This window comes from Sinohyriopsis cumingii, chromosome 15 (genome assembly GCF_028554795.1).
Source record: "Sinohyriopsis cumingii isolate HCF-2022 chromosome 15, ASM2855479v2, whole genome shotgun sequence".
Taxonomy (NCBI): domain Eukaryota; kingdom Metazoa; phylum Mollusca; class Bivalvia; order Unionida; family Unionidae; genus Sinohyriopsis; species Sinohyriopsis cumingii.
This window is the reverse complement of record NC_142975.1, coordinates 62885503-62910338: the sequence shown is the minus strand read 5'-3', so window position 1 is coordinate 62910338 and position 24836 is coordinate 62885503. Positions and strand designations below refer to the sequence as shown.

At 36.7% G+C, this 24836-nt stretch overlaps 1 protein-coding gene across 1 annotated transcript; it reads left to right on the top strand.

Annotated features, from left to right (window-relative positions):
• The first annotated feature begins 233 nt into the window (after nucleotides 1-233).
• LOC149781940 (cell surface hyaluronidase-like) lies at nucleotides 234-10995 on the top strand. The gene is made up of 11 exons (XM_089935036.1): nucleotides 234-325; nucleotides 770-904; nucleotides 2136-2319; nucleotides 2893-3108; nucleotides 3735-3934; nucleotides 5133-5306; nucleotides 7130-7292; nucleotides 9291-9347; nucleotides 9656-9758; nucleotides 10272-10379; nucleotides 10820-10995. Exons 1-11 carry the CDS (start codon nucleotides 234-236, stop codon nucleotides 10993-10995), a joined length of 1608 nt encoding a protein of 535 aa, XP_089791162.1.
• Nucleotides 10996-24836: the final 13841 nt, after the last annotated feature.

Genomic DNA, 24836 nt, shown 5'->3' with positions numbered 1-24836 from the left:
CCGGAAATATTTCATCCTTCAGTACCAAGCAAATAGCCACACGATAACATATCATGTTATTGGTACCACACGATGAAATATATCCGGCATTAACGTAGGAAAATAAATTTCGCCCTCTCTCTACACCCCCCCCCCCTCTCTCTCTCTCTCTCTCTCTCTCTCGTTGACCGTGTTCCTGTGAATCGTTTTACCTTTAATGTATATTTATTTCGTCCTGTTTGTGGTATATCAAGATGAATAAGAAATTTATCATTTCACAAATATACCTGTCTGAACATTTTACTTCCAGGCTTCTGGGCAGTATCAGAGGTCTGACATATGCCAGGTGAGTCAGTCTTTACTAAATCTCTTCATTTCTGATTAAATTTCTTTAAGAAGCACACGATTATGCGATAATTCACAGATGATTTATGTGGATGGCTAATAATGCCAGAAAGTGTGAGTTTCAAACTGTGAAATGAAAAGCAAATAATTTCCATGAAGTATAGCTACATTACAGCATGTGTGACATAAAGACAAAACATTAAGATATTCTTGGGAGTAAAATCCAACTGTTTTGAGTCATGGTGAATAGGGCAGCGACCCAGAAAGAAAGAAGAAATACAATATGTTGCAGTGCTTGTTATATATTGGAGACTTTGCAAACACCAAATTAATTTTAGTCATATCGCAAACATATCCTAAACAACAAGCTATCAATTTTATCATGTCAGGAACCTTTAACTACGGAAATATTAAAACATCTCAATCGCTTCTTGTTTTGGTTTAGGTCAAGTCCCAAAGAACAGTTTATAAAAGACAGTGTTTTCATCGGCGAATCCGGCAATATTGGTGAACCAGCTATATTTACGTTCAATGGAACGACAGTCAAATACTACAGATCAGTGCCAAAGGACTGGGCTTTGTAAGTGTTTTTCTTTTGCTTACATCATATATTTGCCCCGAATAATTGTCAGAAGAAACTATAATTAAGTTCTAAATTGTCACTCACGTATAACGCGTGTTTTAAAGCAAAACACTACATCGATGCAAACGTCGCGCTATGCGGCACGTCTCGTTGTGAAAGTCTTGTACTGTTTTGTTGCGTCGACGATCATTGTGGTATTCGTTTATACAAATTGGTTATACAGTGCTCCTCTCTCGTGCTTAGACATACTTTATCAGTTAGGGGATTGTATTCTGACGATTGTTTCAATGGCGCTGCTGTATATTATTATATAAGAATAGAAAAGCAAGCTTATTAACAGTGTGAAATCACATTTTCATTAGTTGTCATTAGAAATGTAATTAAATTAAGATAAATTATTCATCTTGAAATAGTATAAAAAATTCAAGCAACTTGTTGAGAACCATGACTTTGATACGCTATAACAGGGATAGTGTGGTCATTACAATGAGGATCCATTGGTTTGTGTGATTATTTATGGAAAGATAGAACATGCCAACTAGTGTGTATCTTAACATAATCAGGTAAATAAAATTTGTTATAAATCTATTGACTTTCATGAAACTCGATATTTTGGCAAGAAACATTGCGTGGATATTCAAATTTACATTCACATAAGGTAACCCAATAGGTGATAAGATCTGCCAATGTACAGAAAAGTAAAGGAGATTAATATACTCTAGACTGTCCCACAGCAATCATGAATATGTTTAATATTCTGTATACTCTTTAATTTATATTGCTACGATTGAATCTTCCTTCATTTCCTAGCATAGATTATCGGTGATAATATTGCTTAATATGCGCTTTCTAATCTAAGCCAAAACGAGCGTGCAGTGCTTTCATAAGTTCATATATAATCCTACACAAGAAACAGCGACACCACTCCGATGGCATAGTGGTTAGAGCATCTGCCTTGGATGCAGGAGGTCGCGGGTTCAAACCCCGGCCGAATCGTTAGGCGCTCAGCGTTAAGAGGTCAGTGTTAGGACTTTTCGGCTGGTATCAGATTAATGTGACTGGGTGTGACATCGTGCTACATGTTTGCGGCTTGATGCCCCAGTTGTAGACATCACTTTAAATTGCAACACTGCAGACATCGTATAGATATGACTAAATTATTTTAAAGCTACCTTGAACATAATAGTATTAATTAGTTTTGTTATTTTGAAACTTACTTATCTTGCAGGACCAGTCCAAGGCAAGGATTTATCTACTATGACGGACCAGTTTTTTCGGAAAACATCTGGTTTAAGGGATACAAGAAAACACCTTACTACAACATGGGAGCTATAGGATTTCTGAGGCTAAATAGGTTTAGCAGTTCTACTGTTAATTCCATGAAGGCTGCTAAATTTGCATTTGTTGATGGGGTTAGTATTGTACATGACCGCCTCATTTAGTGCGAGTGACCGTTTCCTTTGTAATTGATATGACATGTAATGATAACTACTAGTCGTCCGCTATCAATACATCGGTTTGATGAGAAGTTTATGAGAAGACCATTAATGTATAGAAAGTCACACTTATTCTGTTTCAGTCGTTTTTGACTGGATTAAACACTGGATTAGAAACTAAGTCAGTCAAATTACTTATTAATCTAATCGTGACGAGATGAAATGTCTGGACTAAGCTCTGCGGGTCTAATTGCTAATATAAGGAGCCCTGTGTGACTTTAAAATATTTAAAGTTTTGTATACGGTTCATTTATGTTAGGATTTAGATATGCTTGGTCCCCTATGACTCCTTAAGACTTATTGCAAGAGCACGTGTGGGAGAAAAAGGATAAGCGGAAACCCAGGCAACATCTCTTTTCATCTATTTCAGTCTTGAAATCGGAAATAGATCTAGCACATGAGAAACATGCACCCACCTACTATCTGTTTGATAAGGTTTACGCAACAATAAGTAGAACTGTATTTGCTTTGATATTTCTTCCAACTCAGGATTCTACAGGAAACTGGGTCATAAATGGAGACCAGGAGGATATTGGATTCGGAAATGAAGACGGAGACAAGGCGGCATCATTCCAAGATGTTGACGGCTCTGTTTCTGGCGCTGCTAATAATCAGATTGTAAAACCGTTTGATTATTATGTTACAGACCAATGCAGGAAGAGAGTAAACTGGGAAATGGCGATATGTCCACATGATTATGGAAAGGTAACGAATAAAGCCATCGCAAAGTAAATTTTTGAACAAATGCATATTATAGTATAATACAATAATATTAATTAAATCAGATATCGTTTTATTTATTCAATACTGTCCTACGAGGTATATTATGTCCACTTGATATTTCTGCAAAGAGAGAATCATTCGTAGCATATTTGAATTTTGCGATTCTATGTCCAAGAATGTTTTGTTTATATGTATGTTATCAATTGGCAATGTATATAATAACCAATACATCATCACAAGTATAGTCTGTCATGGGTCTTGACGCAAACAAACGATAATGGAGCGAAATGCATGACATGGTATTTATTTTGTCAAATAGAAAGCAAGATAATGGATTTGTTTTCAGAGTAAAAAAGTATTTCTTATAACTTCTTTTAATCGTAACCTCCTAACAATTAGAACCTCGAGTGAAAAAGTTTGACGTTAATCCCAGACCTTCAAAAGTGCACCATTTTCATTCCTTAAAACAGAAACTAAATATGAAACTTTCATATGACGTCAATGTTTGGTAGAAATGTTGTGGATTGTATATTATACATGCATCTATTGAGAACGTCTGTATCATCTGAAACGGTTCCCCAGTCAAAGAGGTCATTTTGTTATTTTAGATCCGTCCGAGGGTACCAGACAGTATTGAGGCTATAACAGATCCCATCATGACGCGGTTAGATACGGGGGCTGAGGAGCAGTTAACAGGAGTTGATTCAGCTGATTTTATGGTCATCTTGGGTGGATCCAAGAGATATATTCTTCACTGGAGCCGCCAGATTCCGAACCCTCTCGAAATATACAGTGATGGAATTGAAAAGTAAGATGCTACATATACAATCAAACATGTGCACCCATTTATATATATATATATATATATATATATATATATATATATATATATATATATATATATATATATATATATATATATATATATATATATATACCGTAATCTAGCTGGTAGTAGGGGCTCATCTGATGACTTTACGACACTCTCTCTATTTTACCCTGTTCTCCACTCCTTGTTGGGTCTTCGCAAAATCCATGCCTATCCACTCTTTGATGTTAAGACATCGATATTATCATCAGCGTTGCGCAGGTTGGTGAGTGTTCATCGGACATTATCCTTTCCAGGTACATGTTGAAGAGAGTGGGTAAGAGAATGCACGCCTATTTCACTTTGACTTTAGTTGCGAGTTTCAAGAACTGCTAGTCGCCTTAAAATACATGTTTTCTATGGTGTTGATTTCTTTTGCGTCTATGTTGTATATCCTCCTGCTGGCCCACAAGGCCGCATGACATATCTAGTCGAAAGTCTTCTTGACGTTAATGAGGACATGATAGAGGTTCTGTTGATGTTTCAGATATTTTTCATAGAGGACTCTGAAGATAAAGGTCTGTTTTATAGTGCTACGTCCTGTTTTGAAACCAGCCTGTTCTTCAGCAATTATATGTTCTGCTTTTGGCTTGGTCTATTGAGGAATGTCTTAAGCATAACCATCTTTTGGTGGCTAATTAGGCTGATTGTTCGGTAGTTCTGGCATTGCTACAGAGGTAGACCATAGATGAAAACATGACCTTATTTCGGTCAATACTAAAATGATACATTATTCTGCTAATACAATATTACATAACACTAAAGGGAAAACAAATACAGGCTTTTACAAAATGAGTTGCACATTAACTTAGAATTACCGTTTTAATAATTTAGAAAGGAAACATGTAAACTAAACATTAAATAACAAATTAGCACGGTAAATGTAAACAAATAAATGAAATAAAACAAATGAAAAGCACTCCATGCACGATATTTCATTTAAACACCCCAAAATAACGATATATAAATAAATTGTTACAAATATGAACTTAAACTCTTATTCAGTTTTGAATGGGTGGGATACGGCCTCGTTCCTTCCTGGTTGAGCACAAATATGACATATCGGTTGCTATTTCAGACGCTTTAGTAGAAAGAGGATTTAATATCACGTTAAAATCATAATATAATTTTATTTCAGAGATAAGTGGGTAACATTTGGAGTTTGTCTTCCTCGAGGAGTAGCGTTTGACCTTTACTCCTACTTTCCACACTGGGCCCCGACTTTGAGTAGTTGGATAGCAGCAAGCAGTATTGCCGATTTGGAAAGCACAATTAATGATGGCAAGAAATATTACTACGATAGCACAAATGGGTATGTAGCCTATATTTGTTGTACTGTCTATAACAATAATGCAGTTTACAAAATAAAGGAAAGCTCTGCTCACATTAGTTTTGCTCAATATATGTAACATGTTGGACACGATAAAGCTAAAGCTATCTGGTTCATGCTGACAACAGTTATAATTGATAATTGTAAAGATGATTAAAACTATTAATCGTCTTACGTTGTGGTAGCTAACCCCCTCTGTTGCAAACAATTATATTTTCCCTCCGTTCATCCCTCGGTTCATTTATCCGTCTACTCACACTTCTTGTAATGAGCGTAGCCTTGCAACCATTATACATAGCACGTTGCAATTTGTTGGCAAAATTGATTATTACAAGTAGACCTGCCTTCTAAAGCTATTATAGATTTTGTCAAGGTTCGAAATAGTTATAACCCTTTTGCGACCAATATTAAAAATGCACCACAGAAAAGATTTATGACCTGTATAACTCGAGAACCATTTAATGTTCTTGTTATTCTGACTTATTTTTTATATTAATGTTCATACAAACCTAGATGTGCCATTAGCAGGGCTTGTCTCGTCAACTTCATTGTAAACTGAGTTATCGTTCTTGAAAATTACATTTATATCATAACACATGAATTCTTTAAAACCTGCATAGCTTTGCAACCTTTCAAATATGTTTGTGTCATTTATCAGGTGAATCGACTATTATATCTAAATGTGCATTTTGTCTTCTGAGATCCAGTTGATAAAGTTATTTTATCAATATAAAATACCTACTATACCAGCTCCGTCCAATAATCATAGCGCAGGACCCATTCTTCAAAATTCGGATACAATTTAGTGAATATGCTGTACCAAGGCCTAGACATTGCATTTGTGAAAGAGGAATGTCTCTTGAAATATAACTTTTTATCTTCACGTGGGATATTGCTTGTAGCTACTTTAGCTCAAGAATCATTCAACATATTCTTACGTAATTGTGCATGAGTATTTCTCTATCTACCTTTTGTATGTGATGTAAACGTTTAGTATCCTTGAAAACAGTCCGATGTGCTGACCTTGGGTTTTGAAAAATATATAAACTAATATCACCACAATTTATGGACTTGTAGCATCAGATTGATGAGACCTTGTGATAGTCTACTTCTTTTTGGAGTTCTACTTGAATTACAAAGCACATCTTTACGCATTAAATTTAACAAGCAGTGCTATACTGATGAGATTCTTAAATAAGCTTATTTCAAAGGTTCCATAATAACAGACGAGATTTGACCTCTGAATGCATGTCCTCCTAACTTTGATTTACGCAGTATAACTTAGCTAAGAAATTATGGCTTTTGGGCAAAAACTATTCAGTACCGTTATTTTGATAAAACTTTGAAAGTGTTGAATTTCTAACATTTCGCATTATTATTCACCTCTCGTCTTCTAAGTCAGGTCACTTCGTACTACAACAATTGCTGCTAGATCCCGTTGCATACGACTTGGCATAAATATCAACGCTAAACTCCGAGAAATACTTTCTTTTTCTTGTCATGAAAATTTCTTCATCCAGTTTTAGACATCCATTGGGACAGCAAAATGGAACATTTGTGGTTATTTCGGCTTGATATTTTAAGGGATGGTCTTTCACTTGTTTGATATCATACGTTTTTCGATATATTCTCCCACTGTCTCATGGGAAAGCATACCATGTGATCTCATGCAAAATATGAAAACGTATGACTGGTCTTTTGTCTAAGGTATACTATGGGTAAACATTAAAAGGATGCAACATTATTAACTTTGTTTCCTACCCTATTACATGCGCACTTGAATATATGTCTTACTCAATTAACAGTGTTCTCTACTTCAAATTCATCAACCAATATGATCGCCAACCGGGAGAAACCACTTCCTGCCCACAGGACCGTTGTCCCATGGTAAAGATAACTATGAGTGGAACCAACATCAATTACACTGATGCCGATTGTAGGGCCCGCCTGAACATTCAGAAAAGCACGGTAATGTATCCACTACAACAAAGTTCTGAAGGAAAACCGTTTTATGTTAAATGCCCATAAAAGTGAATTTTATTTTTATTTTGTGGCACAATCAGTCAGTGTTTGCTATTCTAAGCTGTTTCAACCGGTAGTGGGCTTTTAAGTTGTGCCTGTTGAAAGGTAAACTCCTCATGTACAAGAATAGATTTGGCAGGTGACATTTCAATACCTTTCAACTTGCAAAAGTACATCCCAAAATATTTGTGAGCTTAATATTTTGCCTAAATCTGAACGGATTTTGCTTAAAGTTTTAACAAGCGAGACAGAAGAAATATTGTATATAAATAAATATTTCTTCTCTCTTGCTAGTGAAGTTTTAAGCAAACTTCGTTTAGGTAAGGTAAATGTTAAAGAACTTGTATAAATAAATCGTTCTTCTTTCTTGCTAGTGCAGTTTTAAGCAGAATTCGTTTAGATTAAGGAACATGTATAAATAAATCGTATCACAACATTGTTAACTATTGTATTGAAATCATCGTCTCAATCGCCCATCCGGCCAATTTTTTGATTGTTTGTTGGGAAACATTACAGATCATTAATATATTGCAAGGTATTTCTCTGTGAACAATTTGAACAAAATAAAGAGGTTCAAAATGTGGCATGATACATTATTTATCACATTATAAGTATCTTTTCTCTACATTTAACAACATAGTAACTGTATTCGATAATTCGATATTCTGTTATCGTGACTGATGAAATAGCGTCAGTATACCAACCAAACTTTTTCGTTATGTATTTTATATTAGTAATATTTGTTTCATTTTAGTTGACTTCGGGTCACTGAGGAGAATTGTTTTTATAATGTTCTGATTTATTCCCATCAAACAAAGTTGTTTTAAGATCAATTTATTTCCTTTAGTTACCATTTTGCATTATCATTTGTTTACTTTTGCTAATAGTAACTTTTGAGTTGCTGACGTCTATAAGAAGCCATTAAGCACTCAGACATAAAATGTGAACATGACAGCATATTGATGATAAAGTTTAAACACTGTTATTAGAGATAAATACAACTTTAAGTTTCTCTTAAATTTTCATATTATAACTTACAAATTAAACTATTTGTTAAGTTGTACTAGACATTCTGCTTTTGCTTCTTTATGTTACGTAGTTTTAGACCATTGAGAGGGAACCCGTGGTTGAGCGCTCTAAAGAGCTCTCCTTTACCAGTGGTGGTTTTGAGTCTCAGGCTCGGCTAACGTGTGAATGTGAGAAAGCTTGCCAGTAGCTTTCAGTAGGTCGGTGGATTTTACAGAGACTTTCTTGGGTTCGTCCTTTACTGGCCGCTATGCGTATAGCCTATCAGGTGCTGAAAAATGGCTTCAAACTCAAAACAAAACCAACGACAAGACTAATATTAAATGCCGCTCAATAGGAATAGAATATGAATAATTGTTCACTTCTCCACTTGTTAGTAACTGCACGATTCTATTAAGACTTAAATATCGCAATTCATTCCAACGTCACATATGCCGCAATGCTCTCGTATACCAATGGGAATCTACCTCAAAAAGTTAACATGTTCATTATCAAGGCAGAGCACAGAATCAATATCCAAGTAAACGACCTATTTATAGCCCACTCTCTACGATCAGAGTCTACAATCATTAACGTGAATTTCGAAATTTGATATGTTCTTTATCAGTGATCATTAAAATCGATACTCATGGATTAAAGTTAAGCAAATAGTACAGACGTACATAACAATTCACATCAATTTCGTACATTTTACTTTATTCATCCATTTTTCATCCCTAGGAAGGAATTAGGTTTTAATGCTCCACTTTCACAAACTGAGTATCCAAATGACAAGAGCAAACCCAGTTTCACTGCAATTCCAGTTTAAGCAGAAAGGAAGACAAGTGTGGTTTGCTTGCTTCACCATTTTTAAAATCTTCACGAATTGTTGACAAATAAAAATAAAAATATTCAACGTGTATGACTTTCTTTGTCTAGGTTACCTTGGCTACTGACACGCAATCTCTTTCTACAGTTACTGAGATCGCTCCACAGGTAAGCCTTTTTCCTACATGAAGTTTCTATTTATCTGTGATTATAGTCAGAAGAGCGAGACAGCAGAGACGAATTAATATTTGCGTAGAAGTAAAATATAGAATTATTTCCACTTTTACACAAAGACAATTTCAAAGAATCTGTGATGATATTGAAAATGTGCAATAGCGTTTGAGTTCGTTTGAATATGTTATATTTTATACTGCGTTGTAATGTGACGCTGATTAATAATAATACAAGACATCATATTAACAAGCATAAACTAGTAATTTAAGCTGAATTACTGATTATGAATTCATATTGTTTAGGGTGTTGGTGCCAAGTCAACACGTCCATTTGCAGACAGAGGAACAATAGATGGAGCCTGGGGTGATTTTGGACCCTGGAGTAGCTGCTCGGTTACATGTGGAGGTTGGTATTGATAGCATAAAAAACGAGAGAGAAAGCCATAAAATCTTGGTACTACATCATCTAGTACAACAATCTGCAATGTAGAGAAATCCAGTTATGTTTTCCTATAGGCTTAGAAAAGATAATGAACTGTAATATTGCATCGGATTACTTCATTATAACTAACATTTCCAAAAAATGAAAAATGAAGTCTGAACTCTTCTAAGAGGACACACCCAAGACGTGAATACTTTTATCGGAAATGTTTACATAATTTTAATTTTAAATAAATTTCTATTTTAAACTACTGAAGTGCAACGTTTCCAAAATTAGCATAAATAAAGTGTTGATTATCCTAATCAATATTTGTCTCTATAACTGTCAGCCTCCCACTATTTTCCATAAAACGATTTTGTTTTACTCTATGAACTATTTTTTTTTTAAATTTACATTTCCTACAGTGTATGCTTCAAATAAATATATATTGCTGCTATGAATTAGTTCTTTTAGAGAAAAAACGCATTCATTCTGCAGGTGGTATACAAAAGAGGTACCGATACTGTAACAACCCGATACCCCACGGCGGGGCTTACTGTTTGGGTTCTGCCGAAGAACAGCAGAGTTGTAACACACATTCCTGTGGTAAGTGGTAAAATAAAAGGTAGCTTCATTTGCTTTGTACATACTACTATTAAATTGTAATCCCAATTATTAAAGGTCTGTTATTATTATTATTATTATTATTATTATTAATTATTATTATTATTATTATTAATTATCATTATTATTATTATTAAACATTTACTATTTAGTAAAGATGCATACAAACTGTGAGCACATTTTGTTTTCTTTCACTAACTAGAAAACAAAACGTTCGCACAGAATTATATTTGAGAACAGAATATATCAGCCATCCTTAATTATCCAAAAAGGAATATTAAACAATTCGAAGAAAACAAACAATTCGTCTTTGAGAATGAGAATCATAAATAAAACTAAACATTTGAACTGCTGGAATATGCATGTTTAATGTTTGATCCGTTTTCTTGCAAAGCGGATTAAAAATGTTTGTTCCATTTCAGCTGTTGATGGCGTATTTAGTGCTTGGTCTGAATTCTCGTCCTGTGTCTCAGTTAATGCATGCAAAGGCAAGAAAACAAGGACTAGAACCTGCAGCTACCCAGCTAATGGTGGGGGAGACTATTGTCAGGGTGCTATAGAAGAGGTTGCACCGTGTGATGCATGTGCTAGTGGCTAAAAGTTTTGGTTGATATATATATATATATATATATATATATATATATATATATATATATATATATATATATATATATCACATGATATCCTCATTTGAAAACAGAGCTTGTGCTGAAATATTATATGTACCCTTTATACTGTATTTACATTCTATATTGTATTCAAGATATTTTATTCCATTTTTCATGTACATTCCATTCAATCACAAGTTCTGTAAACCATTCACAGCAAATATATCCTGTGCAGGATTTCCGTTTATCTATATATATAATCTTTAATAAACTATTATGCTAAATACTGAGTGTGTATGTTCTAAATATGGCAGATTGTTTCGATCATCTCATGATCTAGAATTAAAAGCTGCAGCAGCAGAGAGACTGAGCCCACCAACTATTTCGTCAAACAGAACCTTCTATCGAAAACACTCTTGATAGAAGTATTGTCTTCACAAAATAAACCCTTCTAGTCAGAAAACACTGATAGAGGCTTTCTCCGCTGACCAGAAGGGTTATCTGATGAAAAATATCTACCTATATAACTGCTTCTCGATACAAGGGTCTACTAGACGAAACATTCGGTGGCTCAGTCTCTCTGCTGCTCAAAATGCTTTCATTTCTAATTCTAGAATTTTTAATGCTTGCATTTCTAGTCAAAAATTGTATCCAACCCAACTCGATACCGTGTCCGAGGATCATGTAAATTTATTGTTACAAATCCGTATGGTTTTGCCTGAGCACGACTAAAGAAATTTCTGAATTTATTTATGTCCATGTCACCGCTGCACCAGGTCTGATGAATATTTCGTAACGTGTGCGCGACAACGCCGTTAAATACCGCGAGAACGTTACAGTTATCTCTGATCACTTTCGGGATTTGTGTATATCGTTGAGTTACATAAATCACATCAGTGTTTTTATGCCTGCCGCGTGAGAATATCCTGGCAGGGTTTGATTGTTTGTCCAACATGATATCGTCGTACACAACTAAATTATTAATACTCCCATCAATATCATCGATACTCGGTGCTTCATCAATATCAGTTATAAAATCAACAACATCTTCTTCACTTATCGATTTTGCACTTTCGTTAAAATCTTTAAACACGCTGTAGCATCGCTGATCGTCCACTGACGGTGCTATCAAATATAATTTATCCCACTTCATCCACCTCATTATTAAATTAAGTAACAACTGCGTCTTACCCGACCCAGATGGGCCTATAATAATCATTCGGACAGAATTTGGTAGCACTGAGTTATGTTTAATTGGCTCTCGTCACTTTGACGCAGAAAAGTCAGTAATCTCCATTTGAAATGTCTTTGACATTTTTATATATCATAAAAATAATATGAATTTATATTGTGTGAAATGCCGAGCACGTACCCCAACTGCGGATATGACAACAATTACAACAAAAAATAATCGACAAGCGCTTACAGGCAAGTGTGGACGATGTGGCACAAAAAAATTTAAATTTATTATAAAAAAAGGAGGTGATATCGCAGCCAAGTTAGCCAAGTTACCAGGAACACCGTGGGCTAAATACCCAGGAGAAAAACATCTTCCAGGATATAATTACTGTGGTCCTGGAACCCGACTTGATATCAGACTTGATGCTCAGGATCAACCCAATCCAGGTGAGTATCCGATAAACGCTATTGATAAAGCATGTCATGTCCATGATGTAGCTTACCGAAGCAAGGATTTGTAACAGCGCCATCTCGCGGATGTGAAATTAATTCATGCGTTAAATGCCATCACTGATAAATCTTTCAAAGAAAAGTTAGCATCCTGGTTGATAAAATCCGCGATGAAAGGTAAATTAGCGCTAGGTCCTGGTATATAATGGAGTCGATTTATTATTCCCCAAAAGTATATTGGAGAGGTACTGCAGCAATTAGTAAACTCGCTGAAGCAGCAAAAGTTACAAAAGTTGCTGCTAAAAATTGGTTATCCAGACAGGCAATATGGCAAATTTATCTACCGCGTCCTAAACAAATTCACTTTGCGCATTTCGATGTTAGTGAGCCAAATGAGGTTCATCAGGCTGATATATTATTTCTGCCACATGATACTATCCGAAGACGTATATATAGGTACGCGTTAACTGTAGTTGATGTTGCAAGTAGATACAAAGATGCTGAACCGTTAACAACTAAAACAGCATCTGAGGTTGCTTCTGCGTTTAAACGAATTTATCAACGTGGTCTGCGATGGCCAAATTTATTACAAGCTGATCCTGGCAAAGAATTTCAGGGTGCAGTATCATCACTGATGAAACAACATAACGTCACCATCAGACGAGGGCATACTGAAATTCATCGCGATCAGGCAATTGTTGAGCGATTCAATCGAACACTTGCTGAGCGGTTATTTGGATATCAATACGCGAAGGAATTTATTCAGGATACGAGATCTCGCGAATGGGTTGCAAGATTACCAAGCGTGATAGCTGCATTAAATAATGAGATTACTCGAACAACCAACATGAAACCTGCCATCGCGATCACGAAAACACAAGGTGTTTTTCAAAAACGTATACCCGTACGACGTGATTCTTCAGCGCAGCCAATACTGGGTAATGTTACAGTTAGATATTTATATGAACCAGGTGAACTTGAAGGTGGAAAACGAAGAGCAACTGATCCTATTTGGAGTGTTACCACACACAAGATAACCACCGTGACAAGATCCACTGGTAGACCAGCAATCTATAGGTTGGATTCAACTGCTCCTCAACGTGGATTCACACGTGAGCAATTACAGGTGATTCCTGAGGACACACAATTACCGCCGAAATCACTTCAGTGATTTCAATCACTTAACTAGCGCCAAGGGTGCCAGCACCCCGACGTCGATTACACTCAAGACAGGTCAACATGATATTATCACGTGTATGACCGCGATTGTTATCTTTTCTGTCTACGGTAAAATATCTTGGATTATTACTCGAATACTGCCATAGCATTATACAATTACAGCTCGCGCAGTGATTATTCTGCTGTTGTTTTAACTCAATAATAAATTCAACATCAAGATCAAAGTCGCGATTATTATTTTTTTGTCACTCTGTTTGTAACCGGCGAGTTTTTTTCTTATTACATCATCATCGGTGATGCTGTTGTTTTCATTATTAATTTTATCAGTTATTGACTCCTCCAAGATAATCCTTCGCAGTTGAGATATTCTTCTGACTCTGGACACAGCTAAGTAAACTAAGTTTGACCATTCGATTCGATCATCAACAATCCAGACAGTTGTATCACTGATAGTTAGTCCTTGAGATGAATGAATTGTCATTGCATATCCTAGCGTCCACGGGGATTTATTCATTTTTAGTGCATCTTTGACAGCATTAATATCAACTAACACAATATCATTCAGTACTAAATTCTGTTTCTCTGTTTTTCCAGGGATATCAACATCTATATTTTGTAACCGCGTATCAGCTGGTCTATAATATAACGGCACTGGCAACATTGGAAACTTTTCTTGTTGTAACTGAAATAGCTGTTGTTGAAGTGTGTCTCTGACTATCTTTCTACTTGCTACTATCAAATCGTCTGGTTTCCACACGCTCCAAAACTCGTTCATTGAAGTTTCAGGAATCATCTCACGCATAATTTCACATTGAATTTTATTCGGTTGTAATCTGATTAATGTTTCAAATTCTGTCAACGTTGCATCAAGTGTTCTATGATCATCAGACACTTCTTCGTAATACTCAACAAAATCTTTTAACCAATCATGCGGAGATGCGCTGACCAACGGAGGTGGTTGACCGTGATCGCCGCACATAATCACTGCAGTATTTTTCGTTAGCAGCCAATCCAGGAACAATTTTAATATATCTAACGACACTGTGTCTATCTCATCCCAAATTATTTTCTCGGGAATATATTTTGTTCCCATTCGATCTGGAGTCCACACGCCGCCGCTGTATTTGAAAAAGCTGTACCAAGTACAAGAATTGACTCCTCGCTGTTTCATCTCCCTGGCAAGCCTGTGTGTAGGTGTTAGCACAATCATATCCGATTTTCCAAATAATTCAATCGCTCGAGTTGTCTTACCAGACCCACCCGGCCCGTTTAAATAAACGGTTTTGTGTCTAGTGATTGAATCATACACAGATGGTGCGTTCGACATTTCTGACCTTTCTGATTTACAATAATCATCCTTAATTGCAACATCAGCGGATTCACAATATTCGTGTAACATCTCCGCTTTTATTCTCCACGAACTCCATGATTCATCGTTGCTTGTAAAACGAGCCAGTGATTCTAAGTATCTTTTATTGATATAAAATGAATCCGTTGCGACTCTAACTGCGGTGTCAGGAAATCGATTTATCATTGATAGCAAATTTATAGAAACATAACCCAGCATTGGAGATCTTAGATGTGTGTATTGAGGCGATTCTCCGTCGATATAACTTACAATTGTGCCCAACTTTTTTCCGTCGGACAAGAACACATCCTCCCGATTACAAAATATATTTCTTGCAACAGCGTCAGTAATTATAAAATCCAATTCAGCATCATCGATAATCAGTCGCGAGTGATGTAGTTTGTGATCATATGCAGCACCTTGAGTAAATTTACCGATTATTCTTCGTCCAAGATCTTTTGCTATTTTTTCACTATTGCTATGTTTGATCTTGAGAACTTTAGGAGCTTCTTTAATAATGACATCCATCGGGGTATTTGGACTCTCTCGTGCATACTCGCTAATAACTTCATCTACACTGACACGCTCCGGTGTTGGCAACCAAACTGAGGTCTGCGGTTGATATGATATGATTGCTTCACTGACAGTCAACGATACCAGTATTCGGCTGTCAAGCATATATCGCAATAACACTATTGGTGCCCAACGCTTTTCACTGAAGTGTCTGCCAAACCAAACATAAGAAATTGGATGAAGTCTCGTGGCGAATTCAAACGAAGTTACACGAGTAAATCCTGTCAGGTCAAAGTCGGGTAAAGGACTGTTTATAGCAACTCGTGTCATCGAGTTCGTGGGATGTCCAAATCGCTTAAAATATTCGCTACACTCGCCCATCCTGAGAAAGCTTCCTGGGTAGCAAGCAATCATATCCACGGAAATCATATCCCGGTAGTCATACCGGGTATTCCACAGCCCGCCATGCCCATACTCGACACAACTTAATTGTATATCCGAAAGAAACTGACTTCGGGTTGGTCTCCACGAATTTCTTTCTCTTGCGGCGTGAGCGGCAACACTTGGAACTGTAAAATAATTAACCAATAACTGATCAATGTCTTCAGAAACGCTTGCGTTTCTCACATATTTCTCTGCGAGTTTTTTCATTTGTTGTTGCAACGACTCCGTCCGGTATAATTCACCGTTGGGTTTTACAAATTGATCATATTCGCCATCTTCGGAACTCTTAAATAACCACACTGACACAGGGTCGGTTTTACTCAGCGTGTAAATAACATCAAATATGTTTTCCGAGTAAAATTTTACAACACGATCTCGTGGAAATATTGTAACTGCATCAGTCCAGGCATGAGAGTTTTGATCAATAATTTCAATCGGTGATCATGACTTTTTATAATGCTTCGAATTATATAATATTTCCCCGGTAAGTGTTTTTACTGTTATTGAAAATTTTAATTTACTTGATAGCACAGCAACATCATTTATTGATGCCCCAGTATCCTTGACTTGCTCAGCCCATGCTGTTATTTTTTCACTTCGCAGATCGGTTAAACCGTTTCCTCGCTTTGCGTTTTTAAAATGTTCCATTACTCGCTCGGCTACACAATTTAACGAAGTCATTGACTTTGTCAATGTTGACGAAGACGTTCTCATCGGGGCGAGTTTATCAATTTTTGGTTTTTTTACCAGATAGATTCCATAAACGACTGAGGTCACAGGATACGCTCGAGCGTAATATGGTTTATCAATCCCGGTCAGCATTCCTGGTTCGGAATCTTTACTTAACAGAATGGTCTTTCCATTAGCAAGAACGGGGTCGAGATTGTCACGGATAATCCACGTATCGGAATCTGTTTGCACAATAAATTTTATTCTGAAAAACATTTTTTTACCACGTTGATGTCCATCAGCGAGATAATCAATAATTGCTTTTGCTCGGGCATCAGTCATTGTAGCATCGATGACTTCGTCAACATCGATGCTGTCATCGATGATTTCGTCAATATCGCGGATAAATTTAAACGACGACCATACATGAGAAGCGCCGTCTTCGCGGAATTCTTTTTTGGCATCCCTGATAATATTAAATAGACCAGTTAGATTCCGTCGTCGTCAATCCGGGGTTAGTCTGTCAAGATCGAATCTCCCGGCGCCAACTGTGGATAATTTCGAAAACACCACCATATTATATTTAAGACAAATATTTAAATAAGAAATATTATATATATATATATATATATATATATATATATATATATATATATATATATATATATATATATATATATATATACAAATGAATAACTGCAAGTGGTTAAAAGTTGGATCTGTAACAGTCTGTAATAAGCCCTGCAGGAAGGAATTCTGCGGTGAACACATACAAAGCATCAAACGAGGAAGCAGAGGACCTATACCGTGTCTTCGATGTGGCATTGGGGTCAGAGATAAAACACAGTTATGTGCGGGATGCGGGGGGAAACGATACCGTGAACTCAAGCGATACTACAATAAAAAAAAATAATGGAGATGCGCTGAAATCCGAGAGTGATTATATAACTAAGTTTACAGACAAATTATAAATTAGACAAATACATGAAGTATATATGAATCAAGAATTTGTCCGACATCCAACCATTAAGAATTATGAAGCATCTCGCAAGGGAATAGTGAGACATTGTAGGTCGAAAAAATCAGTTGGTGTTGTTAATAATTCTGGTTATCTAAGATTTAAGGTTGCTGGGGGTAAAAACTATCTTAATCATAGGGTCGTGTACGAGTGTTTCTTTGGAGAGATCAAAAACGGTCTTGTAATTGATCACATTGATGGACAAAGACTTAATAATAATTTATCCAATCTGAGAGCTGTGACGCAGAGCGAAAATTGTAGGGCTGGTAATATTGGGGGGGGGGGAGAGAGAGTCTAGGGCAGTTGTTTCCATCAATTTAGGTACGAATGAACAAATAATATTTCAATCGATGAATGCAGCCAGTAAGCATTTTGATATTTGTGTGGCTTCAGTACGAAAAGTCGCAGAAAATGTATATAAATCCGCGTTGTCAAAACAATATAATGAGCAGAAAATTATTTTTCATTATTGTTAGGTAATTTACTATAATCCGAGGATTTTCCAAACGGAGATAACTCTACAGCGACTGCGTGAAAATCCTTCGGATTTTTGAAGTCAATGATACAATTATTTCCCCTTGTCGGGAAGTGTTGCGCAACACTCCTTGACAGGTAAATTTATCCAGTGCTGGTTTTTTTTTACATCCCACTGTATACACACTGCGTCACAGTCTCGCGTTTGTCAGTATTTTCATAAATCAGAGCTTAAATTCAGTGTTTAAAATTCAATTCAGAATTTGTTAACTGTCTGTTACCACTACAGAGGTATATTATTTTACAGGTAACAGCAGACGGTTTTCTGTGTACAAGGAAGTAAATAACTTCCCTTTATTTCCCCTTGATTTTATCAAGGTGACAGCGTCAAGAATGATTTTATCCCTGACTTTGTCAGGGACAAACGCGTATTTATCTTTTTTACAGACAATATCACTATTTTATTACACTTGTTCGGGTTTATGGTTCATCCGTATTTTCCACACGATCATATTTAAGAAAAAACATTTTAAACAAGTCACGCTGAGCTATTTCTGAACTTTTAGGTATCAGTCGGTTTATATACAATATCGTCCGAATAATATACGGGGTTTCGAAACCCAACGAAGTTGCACAACTTTCTCCATTATCGCCCCGTCAGGGGTGGTCTTTTACCACCCAACGGGATTGATTTTGGGGATGGGGGTGCACTTCGTTGGACGTAGAATATAACCCCGCATCTGTCTGTGCTGTCTATATGTTTGTACCGTCCCTAGGATAAGTTAGAATTAAGTTATATGTTTGTACCGTCCTAGGATAAGTTATATAATTTTAAATACAACTGCTGTAAATATTGTAAATACAACTGCTGTAAATATGCTTCTACTGTAAATATTGTAAATACTATGTGTTTGTGCCGTCTTAAGATAAGTTAGAATTAAGTTATATGTTTGTACCGTCTTAAGATAAGTTAGAATTAAGTTATACTACTGTGTAAGCTTGCTAAAATGTGGTGGCAATTTAGAAGCTTTACAGATACTACATGTTATGTGTTGTCCCTATATGAACCTTGCTAGCATATCAAATGGTAAGCTAGGGGATTCACCCTCTGAGCTTTCTAGACTGTTATTTAAGACAAATATTTAATATATACACAGTTTAATATATACACAGTTTAGACAGTTTAGGAGCTCATTGGGGGTAGTGTTTCCGCTCCTGAGTTCGGTAGCCTATCATATGATAAGCTAGAAGCTCAAGGAGATGTGATGTTTTTTATTTTAAATATATAAAAATATATATAAATATGAATCACGAAAATATCAATAATGTGATTGATGCTATTAAAAATTAGAAAAACAAGGATTTAATTTATCACTAAATCCTGAAACAATTCTGTCTGATTTTGAATCATTATATGAATCTAAATGCGCAGGGCGTTATATTCTTCCTGCTCAATATCGATTCATAAAGATGATTCAAAATAATTTGTATAAATCGCTGGCCAGCGTAGAAGAAACACAAATAAATGAATTTGTTCCATTGTCTCGTGCAATTGAAAAGATCAGGCTGGCACTGGCAGCCGAGTATGAAACTAAAAAGATAATAAATAATCGGGTTAGAAAATTAAAGCATTGTATGTCCCTTGACTTCGTCAGAGATGACAAAGTTAGTGACGACGAAATAAATACCTCACCTTGACTTCGTCATTGACTTCGTCAAATACTTGGAAGTGAAATCGAAAGTAACAAAAATATATTACTTTTTTTTTACTTCCTTGATTTTATCAAGATGACAACAAAGTCCCGGGACAACAAGGTCTCCTGGACAACAAAATCAAGATGACGAAATCAAGGTGATTAGTTGGGCGGGTTCAATGCAGGAGTGTGCATAATTGAGAATTTGATCTCTGTCACATACTATTGCGGTAATATGCTCGCGTCTGAGACTATCTAACTGTTGCTGTGTTAGTAAGAAATCTTCTTCTCCGTATTCATCAATGAGCAATTTAACGTTAATTTCTTCTTGTGCAAATGTAGCCTTGACTGCTTGCTCGAGTGCTTGTTTGTCATACACAAAACCATTTATGTGGTGGTACATATTTGAGATTTATATAAATCTAACGATCTAAATAAGCGTATATACTCGAGGATTTGATGCGTATCGCAATGCGCGATCACAACATGATCTTTTATCAATACTTGCAGTTGTGCATCAGTCAGTATAAAATCGTCATGACCGTATATATCAACAATTATTTTTACCGGGGTAACTTTTCCGGTTCTGACAGCGTTATCAAGAAGTACTTTATCATATATGAAACATTTCACGTGGTGATACATTATATGATACTTGCTTGATTAATTGTGAATTTCTGTGATTTTTACTAGTGTTATATTTTTTATAATTTATTGAAATATTTTTCATGTTGACGGTGATGTCACTGCTATCATCGTCAGTTACATCAGTGCTATCATCGTCAGTGACATCAGTACTATCATCGTCGGTGATGTCACTGCTATCATCGTCAGTTACATCAGTGCTATCATCGTCAGTGACATCAGTACTATCATCGTCGGTGATGTCACTGCTATCATCAATGAAATCATCATCACATTTTTTCGGAAATGTTTTGCATTTCTGGGACATTATTATAATATAATATTATTAATTGAAAATCGTTTTACGATGAAAGTCTTAAGACTTTACCAGGAGACTAATATGTAGTGTTTCATTCCGTAAATCAAGGGGATTCCCAGACTGGTCTGTTAGTGTGAAATTTATTCTGGTCAGCCATGGATTATGACATCGTAGATAGACCGGATTGATTGGCTCTTGCACAATCAGAAATCCAGGTGGTTCTTTCGGAGTAAATGAATAAAGAATAAATCCTTGCTGGGCTTGATTTGATACTGTCGTGTCTGTGCTGTAACTGCCATCAATGACATCACATACAAGATTGACCGCGACCACTGAAGTTACATTTACGATGCCCGGGGATACATGACGGCCTTGCCCTTCGGTGTTATTGTTATGTCTGAGGATAGTTGGCTCCTGTAGTGTTTTTCTGTACCGTGCGAGTATGTCGTCAAAGAATTCATTGATGATTTTGGTGGTGGATTTTTTTAGTTCGTCTGCGTTGTACCAGGGGAATTTATATTTTACCAATTCAGCTTCTGTTATTTTGTAATAATCGAGAAATCGTTGTTTATTGACAAGAGTTTCATCGTTAATTATTGCTTGAATTAATTGCCGGTGATAATATTCCATATCTGATACAATCTGATTTAATATTTCAATTTGTTTAATGATTTCAACGCGTGAACTTGTTATATCAAAAAGATGTTCTTGGAAATGTTGCCGTAGTCGCGTTAGTTGTGTTTCATGTTCTTGATTAATGTTTTCAAAATGATTAATAATCATACTTAAATTAAGCGCATAACCTCTTCCTACGGGAGACCATAATATATCATCCTTGCTGCGAAATATAAACACCAGCAACTTTGATCTTTTTATGTAAAGTAGGTCTTGCCTGTACGATGGATCAACTTCGTGATATGACTGCGCATCTGTGACATAATCAGATTTCACTGGCGCTGGTAGTATTGGTTATGCCAGTGGAGCGACTTCAGGCCATCCCAATACTGTTCTGATTGAACTATTATAGATATCCACGGCGTAGTCTGGGGTGTTTATTTCGATCGCAGAAGACAGCGTTGGCTCATGAAGAGTTATTTCTATTTTGGATTCCTTTGTTGTGATATTTTTTATTCGACGTTGTAATTCATCACTGATTTCTTCGATTTGATAAACCCGGTTGGTATCCCAATGACATTCCAGTTTGGCGTGCCATCGGGTTTATTTTTATATGCAAACACAAACGAATTATTTGCTGGCAATCCACCAAACAATTTTGATCTGATATTGGGCCAACTGTGATATACTCGTAATTGCGCTAACGCGATTTCGCTTACTGGAATCGGAGTTGGAAAATTAATACTGAATTCTGGCTTAGTTGAGGTTACTGTTAACAAAGATGTTCGCTCCGGGCTTGTATTTGCGACTATCTGCTGAAGTAATTCCGTCATTATTTATCTTTTGTCGCTTCAAAAGACCAGTGTAGTCTTCATACATCTTTGCCATTTCGGCGAATTCGGAATCTGATATTGTTGTATCGTCAACACTGGATGATATCAACGACGACAATTTCGAGTAGGTGCTCGTGGCCACGCTGTTTAACTTTTCATACTCGTGCAATTTTGTTAGCGCGCACGAGGATATTTTTTTTTTCGCAATTATATTAGCAACTCCTGCAATTGTCGCTGATGTTGAAACTGTAATTGTAATCGCGATTACAGTTGTCACTGGTGTCAGCGCTGATAATAGCACCCCAGTAGATGCAACTACCGCGGATACCGAATACACTATTGTGTCTAATACAGTTACACGCCGTTTGTATTTTTTTATCTTTGTTGTGCATTTCTCAATTGTGTTTTTTAACTCTGACCGCCATTCGCGTACTTGATCATATCTATATTGCTGAGCACTTAATGACTCTGTCATTAGTGTTGTCGTTGATGCCATTTTATTATTTTACGCGGTAACCAATTGAGGCGTTTCAGCTACAAATTCCAAACACCACCAGTAAGATGATGAGGTTAATTCCTCGTCTGCGGCTTCCAGTATAAATGTTTGTTCGGTTCCCTTGTTTAATATGATAGTCACAACCCCGGAATACTTTTCGGTGGAATGTCTCCAGGGATATGTTGTGAAGATTTCAAATTTAGCGGCACTGAACACAGACAGTCTGTACACGCCAGTGACTGTTGCTGTATATTTGATAGTATTATTTTGTCGGGACCATGTTGCAAATCCAGATGATACCGTGTATACTATGTTGGTGATATGCCCGGGGTAACTCCAGTGGGGACTTTAATCAAACTGGTTTTGTTAACGATCTCAGGAATCCCCGATACGATATCCTGCTGTGTTTGTTTGATCGTGTCAATGTTGGTCTTGATATCAGAAAGCTTCATATCGACGGTGTGCGGAGTACCAAAGAATTCCTCTGCGGTCTCATTAGTTTTTTGAAAGTTTCTTCGAAGTCTTGTAAACGCGTTCACATGAACATCATACTCGGCTCGCAACGTTGTTAGTTTACCGTCAATGGCGCTAGCGCCTGTGTCAACATATTGTTTATTTGCGGCATCTTTCTGCGATGTTGGATCCGCTAAAACGGTTATTTTATTGTTGCTAAGATTGAGTTCACCTGTTATTGTATCACAGGTATTTTTTAGCCGAGTAACGAGTATGCCTCCAACGGTTGTAAATAACGCGTCAACATATTGTTTGTTTGCGGCATCTTCCGGTGATGTTGGATCTCTTAAAACGGTTATTTTGTTGCCGTTCATGCTGAGTTCACCTGTCATTGTATCACCGGTCTTTTTTACTGCAAGTTTTTGCATATCATCTCGAAGCGCCGCGATTGATATCAGCGAATCTCTGATTTTTCCGCTGTCGGTGAACACAGGGATGTTACCCGGAGTGGCTCCAATAACCGTTCGAATTATTTCATGCCATTTGATATCGCTCGTTTTTAGTTTTCCGTGCCGGTCCTGAAAAATAACAACCTCATCTGGGTCTATCCCGGTCAGACTTAAAAGATTATCGATTTCATCTTTGGTCGCATATTTTGATAAATCCACATCGGCGCGTTTTTTTTTTTTGTCTTTGTTTCAAGAAGAGATCTTCCGTAAATATCAACCATTATTTGATAGTAAACTGTTTAAATCGACCCATAGTATACTCGTGCACGATTTTGTGAGGAGAAATCTTTGATTTCGAGATCGCATCAAGAACATTTAATACTTCACGGCCACATATCGGAGGATCGGTCAGTGTTTGTGTTGGTAACGTTGAATACCAAACCTTTGACCCTGACTTTGTCAGGGGGATGTTTTTTGTATATCGAAGAAATTCAACTGGCGGTGCTACCCCGTACGAATCAAAATAGATAATTCCACGTGGATCGATCGCGTAAGCAACCCAGTGAGTTCCTGGACCATCGCTGTTATCGAGATTAATAATTCCGGTTTCTGGATTATTCGGTCGTGCTGGTAATTGATCTCGCATAAAGACGCCTCTGAAGTTCTTTATATTTAATTGTTTAACAGCATCAAGCAAATCAAAATTAGAAGCTGGAAGCTTCAACATCGGTGTAAAAATGCTAGCGTTTTTCAAAACACTTTGTGTTTTTAGAACCGTTTTGGGTACCATGAGGGTGGAGTTCCTGGAAGTCTTAGACCGCGTCCCATTTTTTTGTATCCTTTCCCTGTGGCTTTCTTTAGTGCCATTCCAGCAGCGGTTCCAACAGCACCTAACGCGGCTGCTTTTGCGACTGCGGGAGCAGCAGCAGCTATCAGTGCTGGTATCGCGGCGAGAAGAGGAAATATACCGCCGGTTTTAACCATATCTTTGACAGCTGCAGGAGAGAAATCAAGTTGAGTTCCAGTCGTTGCTTTCTTTGCTTTATTGAAATGTTTTAGTTGAGTTTTAGTTAA